The 6,763-nt window shown below is 39.6% G+C and overlaps 1 protein-coding gene across 4 annotated transcripts in view; it reads right to left on the reverse strand.

The window, feature by feature from the left end:
- EPHA4 (EPH receptor A4) overlaps positions 1-6,763 on the reverse strand; it is a 182,982-nt gene that overhangs the window by 175,220 nt on the left and 999 nt on the right. For all 4 annotated transcript variants that reach the window (XM_069104513.1, XM_069104511.1, XM_069104512.1 and 1 more), the window contains exon 2: positions 4,097-4,164. In XM_069104513.1, the coding sequence (XP_068960614.1) occupies positions 4,097-4,164 (68 nt within the window). The remainder of the gene's footprint in view (positions 1-4,096; positions 4,165-6,763) is intronic.

Consider the following 6,763-nt stretch of genomic DNA (forward strand, 5'->3'; position numbering starts at 1 on the left):
AGGACAGGAAGAGTGTAGCTTGCCAAAGGAAGACAATTATCAGTTAATTAGTAGAACTCCTGTAAGAACTTTGCTCCCTAATACCTAAAAAATGTCAGTCTTTCTTTTTGGCACAATCACTATTCTTTAAAAAGAAAAAAAAACACATTCACACCATTCTGTGATCCCAAGTAATCCCAAGAAAATGGGCAGTCAACAGCAAAGCCAAAAATAACAGATATGGGGCCATTTGCAATGGCAGCTCTAACTTTAAAAGCATTTGTTCCTATAATCATCTTGTATGTTTGTTTATTCTTTTTGAAATTTCAAAAATCCAGAAGTTTTAAGAAAGGAAAATGGCATTGAACCCATTTTATTTCACTCTAAATCTGCCTTGAAGAGTGGAAAATAAACTAGCAGATGGAAATTATGTCACCAAGAATAAAAAAATTTAACAAGAGTGGGAGCCGTGACATACAGCCTGAATTTGATGTGCCTGGAAAATCTGCTTGGTCCTATTTGATATTCAAAGGATTACAAATCTAGAGACCATATCATTCAACCCCTTCATTTAATGGATGAGGAAACTGAGGCTCAGGAAGGGACTTGCCCATGGTCACATAGGTCATGTTTGAGGTGGGATCGGCACCCAGGTCCTTTGACTTCAAATGGAGGGTTCTTTCCATGGTACCACACACTTCCCTTACCACTTGTTAAAGATGCCCCACCCTATAGGGAGGTAGGTTTGGAAATGTAATAGGCTGGCAAAGCCATGAGATGGATTATCCATCCAAATCACTCATTAAGATCCAATCTATTGAATTTCTACAAACCTGACATAAATCTGCCAGAGTAGAAACAGAGTAGTATCTCTAGAAAGAAAAGAGATGACTTTAAAATGTGTATTACATGATAGTTCCACTTAAACCTTCATTTGATCAAAGAATTATATTAAATGATTACATATCTTCCAGAGGCATCCCCAGAGATACTACTGAATTTTAGTAGTGAATAAAATGTATACATGAGAGTTCATATTATATAAATTCTTTATTTTATCTGCCACCATTGAGAAAGTTGGATTGAGGGAGCTAGGGCCAGGGATGAAGTAAGTATACAGTATGAATCAAAACTGATTTTCTTCCTTCTAATTAGTAAGCAATTGCCAGTAATTTTCTTTATTCAGGAAAATAGGTGATGAATCCAACACATAAGCTCTCCCCAAGAAATAGTCATAATTCCTTTTATTTGGGAAAATAATTGATGAGTCCAACATATAATCCCCCCCCCAAGAAATATTCACTAAGTTATTCCATCTCAGAGCAAAGGGAATATGCTAATCTAAACTGGGACACACAGGTTTTGTGTACACAGTATGAAACAGGATATCCAAAGCCCCAAAGTGGACTTTTTCCACTGATGCTTCCTGCTTGACTAGCTACATAGCTCAAATTAACTGAGCCACTGACAAAACTCTCCATTCACTGCATCCTAGGGTATACAGAGCAAGAGCATGAGTGGTCAGCTCTTTTAAATGAGAATTACTCCTGAATGAAAGCCTGTGTTAAAAGGATGCTATGGAGATTAGGTTCTGTAGGACTGGTCTCATGGATGAAGGTGGGAGAGAATAAGGAGTCTCCCATGACCTATGATGATTTGCTTGATATCTTTTCCAAAATGTGTTCTTATGAACAAAAATCAATCTTTGTGGCTGGTATGGTGGTCACTATTATCTCAAGATGACTATATTTCAGATTCCCAACCAAAAAAGATATCAAATGTTGTAAATAACAACCATAATTATAATACCTAACTTTATATTACATTCTAAAGCACTTTCAAGTTTGCATATCACTACATATGATAAGCAGTTAAAAAAAAAAAGACTTAGCTTTAACAATCCAATTCAACCCCTATTTGAACTTTGAGGCATTATACTTTTTCAACTACTAAATTTAGATAAAATCATAAATTAAGTTTATAATTCAGAATATTAGCTGTACTTGGGCTACTCTGTATTGGGGAATAGGTAGTGGTATATAATTCATAAGTTCCATCACCACAATCTCATAATAACATAATTATGTTTGTGGACATATAAAGATTGTCTACAACAGACCCATAAGGCAGTTCTGCAGTATATATATTTATCCAGGAATAGTTTTCAATATATAAATTAATAAACTATCACAGTTTTTAGAAAGAGAAAGAAAGAGAAAGTTTTCTGTCTACAAAAACTGACCAGGATGCTTTTTCAACAATTCTGAAAAAGAAAAATTGAAGATATGTTAATTTGCGATATAAATTTGCAAAGAACCAGACAGACAGTACAGTAGGCCCTAAAATTTGCCACTAACTTGCTTAAAGTAGGCCACATGTACTGGGATTTAGTGAAATGTCAGGTCCAACGTAAAACTGTAGGTATTCCCTCCTCAAACTGGAGAATAGCTTTCCATAAGAAAAATCTGGCAAATGAACATGATTAATAATTCACTGACACCTTCCATCTTCAATTTTACTGGTAGTTCTCACAGATTTTAATCTACAGAGAAGTACCCCTGGTGCAGCCACAGAAGCCTGTAGGAATCAGTGACCTTTCCAGGGTATAGGATTAACAAGAAGCCTGACTCTCACTAAGATAAAGCTGTACCTTTCTCCACTGTCAAAGGATGAGGGCAATTGCCTACAATCAACAGTGAATACAGCCTGTCTACACTTCCAGAGACCTGCCAATCACTGGGTCCCTTAAAAATGGTTTTGAGGACAGTCTACTATTTTTCAGCACAAAAACTACTGAAAACTACAGTCAAGTTCAGACAAAAAAAGAAAACAAAAAATGAGGCAAACTAATATTACATTATTATTTGCCTCAGACGGACAAGTATCTGCTAGAATAAAGGCCTTTACAAGGCAGTCTAAAATTTCTTCAGCTCTACTAACCATTTCTTTGCCTTATTTTTGGAAGGAGAACATGTTCACCTGCAAAAGCTCCTATAAATCTTTTTCCTTATAAATCACTCAAGTGTTTATTCAGCTCATGGGTGTGTGGCACCATACTGGGGACTAGTTCTTGTATTTTGTTCAGTAAAGCCTCTTAATCTTGCAACCCCATTATTTTCAATCAGTGAATCTTAGTCAGAATACTAAGAGCGTTAGGCAGGGTCATTTGTTTAATTTCTAAAGGATTTGAGAGTTATTTTAATTTGGCAGGAGCAAGATGCACAATGCTTACATATTTCAAAGACTGTTTCCTAGGATTAATAATTAAGGGGGGATGGGGAAGGAGGAGAAATGTTGCCATTTGCCTATTTTCATTTTTTTTACATCTTCAGATGCAGGCAGTGCTCGGCAAGTGCTACATATACTGAGACAAATTAACAGTGAATATTTGAACCAAAGATGAGATCTCTCCTATTTAACCAGCCATCCCAACAACCCCTATGACCTTAGATTAGAAATTTTCTAACTTTTCACATTCACCATAAACAATGCACACACCCAAGCTGTTGGGCTGTTTCTGTTGAAGACAAGAGATGCAACTGGCCTGATTTCAGATGGCTTTCTCACAGAGTACAGAGGGAAGCACCAGTGACTGGAGGTTGTGATATGGAGTTATGACTCTTTCAATATGTGTTTCCTCAGAAATGGATTGGCTTGCATGCAGTAAGACCTGCCTTCTCCTTCCTCTATCTTTATTTATTCATTTTCTTAATCTGGAAATAACACAATCGCTCCCAATTTAACCCCTGTAAGGTCTTCCACGGCTGTAACAGAAATAGGCATAGATTCCAATTTGGTCCCCAGATCATGTTTCTTGTCGGTATTTTAGTTTTAAATAGGCATCTAAGTCCATGCCTCAACCAATCTCCTAATTTTGAAACCCCTTTCTGCCCTTTTGGTTTCTAGTTCTTCCATGACAGAGTTATCCAAGGGGAGTATAGGATTTCTCCAACAAAGCCTAATTCACTTCATAGGCCATGGAGGAAATCTGACCTCTTCACCACAATCAACAATAATCGGGCCATTAGGACTCTCCAGAAACTTACTAATCACTCTTTAAAAAAAGAAGAAGAAGAAGAAGAAACTTCTTTTGATCAACTCCGCATTCAGAACTTACCCCTCCTTCCAAAGGGCTGGCTATCCACCCAAGCTCTCCCTGAACCGATCTGGAATCCAATAAGGTAACTGCAGAAAAACAAAGCAAAATAGATTAATTTCCAATCACTAAAAGCCAATACTACAGAAACTATTTGCTTGAGCGTTTCCATATGTGAGGAGGGTAAGCACATCCAACTCTGATCTAAACCCAAACTTTGTTTCCCTTATGTAAATAATCATTATTCACTTGATCTTCTCCCCCCTTTTAAATCTGCAGGTTTTTATTTATTTAACTTGCCTAGCAGTTAAAATTCCTTCCAAGGACTCTGTTAATCCACTTGGTTTTAAAGATAAATGCAGAATTCAAAACACAAGGAGAAGACAATATGGGGCAATTAAGCTCCAGAGTAAAATATGAAGATATCTTCGAGTGGCATTGGATGGAATTATATTTATTTTCACAAGTTTCAGGTGACTATATAACCTAACTGCCTGGCAAAGTCATAATTGAATTCTTTATGAGATTCCCCCAAGGATCATAAAAGACTAAAGCATTTTTTTTGGTTGGTTGTGTTTTTCCCCCTTCTTATTTTCCTTCACAACAAACACTATATGGCTCAAATGTGGGATGAGCTGATTTTTTTTTTTTACAAAATAGCAAAGTTTCAAAGGGAAGATGCCTGATGTGTTCCAGAATCATAGCCAAGTACTGAAAATAACATAATCTATGGTCTCTTGGTGGAGATGGTTTGGTGTTACTGCCTTTGTTTTTCCTTTCACACCTCTGAAGAGAACTAGAATTTTGAATTTTATGTACAGTAGTATCTAATGGATTTGATGTGTTTCTGTCCACTTAACTAGGAATTGCAAACCAGTGCGCTATGAGACGAAAGAAGTATGAAAACCCTCCTTTTGGGGGGAACAGATAAGGTCATTTACCTTTATGACATTGAGAGAATCACAATGAATTCCCAGTACTCTATCTCCATTCCCTTTCCCACAGTCCCTGATGATCTGGAGGCCCAAAGACCCATTAAAAAAAATGAATCAATGACATATTAACTTGATCAGCAAGGCCATCCAGAATAGGGTGAGGGATAACAATTCCCCGGAATGGGTATGATGAATCCTTCCTCACTCCAACACCGCCCCCTTCCCATTATTCTGAATTCTTCCCTCCCCAGTGGTCCCCCCTTCCCAAATCCATCTAGTTATAATCAGTATTCCTCCTTCTTTTCTTCCTATGGAGGGATTGAAATATCTTTGATCTGTGGATTATTTTAAAATGTAACCGCCATCCCCCCAGCGCCCCCCCCCCCCCCCCCCCCCCCCCCCGCCCCAGAACCTAGATCTCCCTTTACCCTCCTCCCACCTCCGTATCTTTCTTCACTCCCAAGAGAAAAGCATGCTACATCCATTTGGATTAATGTAAGGTGGATTAAGGAAACAAAGGGAACAATGCGACCCAATTTACAAAAAAGGGGGGGAGGGAGAAAGAGAGGGTAAAAAAGGGAGAAAAGGAAACGTGATGAGAATCAAAAGAAGCAACAAAATGAATTTATTGGAAAAAATAAGGGCAGGGAGAGTTAGAGAGGGAGGAGACATCTTCACTTCTCCCTACTGCAGCTACGTCGGTGGGTTTTGGCTACAGTTTTTTCACCCCAGCTCCAAGTTTAGATTCTCTAGCCACCATAGCCCCATGACGCCCCTTTCTTTCCCCGACAAATGATAATAACAATAATAATAAAATAAATGAAACAGAAAAGAAAGCAACGGGAGGAAAGAGGCTCTGCATTTGGTGACAAACAAGAATACAGGAGTCTCCCGGGACGAACTATCAAGTTCACGAAGTAGCAGAGCGAGCGCACAGGGCCTGATGATTATCTACCACCTCCCACACCTGACAAGAAAGCTGAGGAGAACAGGCCCTGGGTGATCGGGGACCGGGATGAGCTGGAAACATCTTTTCTCCCTCATAGATAGTCTTTCTCTGTAGTCAGGTGTGTATGTCTCGGATGTCCAGCCTCTCCAGTTATGGGCATCCGTTTACTTCCACATTACGTTGCTGAGACTACGTTGTTTTTCAGCCCCTAGTCCCTTGGTAAGAAGAAAATGATAGATCGGATCGGAATGCATAGATTGGAGATCGATCGATCGACAGAACGATCGATATAAATAATCGCACGCACGCACACACACACGCACACAGACATACACCTCTCTATTGCCCCCCCTGGTTAGGAAACTATCCTAATAAATTAACCCAGTTTCTCGGACAGCACAGATGCGCTTGCTCCAGACGCGCTGTGAATGAGCGGAGAAAGGAGCTTGGTCCCTAGCAGTCTAAAAGCCTTTCTTTCGGAACTAAGACGCCACCTCCAGGGACGCTCGCAGGGAGGGCCACAAAAAGAAAAACCCTACAATCTGTTGGATTCCAACTTGTTTCTCCCTCCCCGAGAGCAGCAAAGCTTATTTTAGCGGAGGAATGAGAGAACTCCCGGACCGTCAGTGCCAGGAGCGCATCCAGGAGTGTAGAGGGAACCCAGCGTCTAAGGCACGTCCCTGAAAAATCATGTCACCAACATCCTATGGCTGGCGCAACAGCCGCCGTCCTGCTGCAAACCCGCAGCCTTATTGAGAGAGAGAAAGAGAGAGAGAGAGAGAGAGAGAGAGAGAGAGAGAGAGA

The sequence above is a fragment of the Petaurus breviceps genome, unplaced genomic scaffold, assembly GCF_028583685.1.
Source record: "Petaurus breviceps papuanus isolate PSGF00001 unplaced genomic scaffold, PetGlider_PUasm1.0 688, whole genome shotgun sequence".
Taxonomy (NCBI): Eukaryota; Metazoa; Chordata; class Mammalia; order Diprotodontia; family Petauridae; genus Petaurus; species Petaurus breviceps.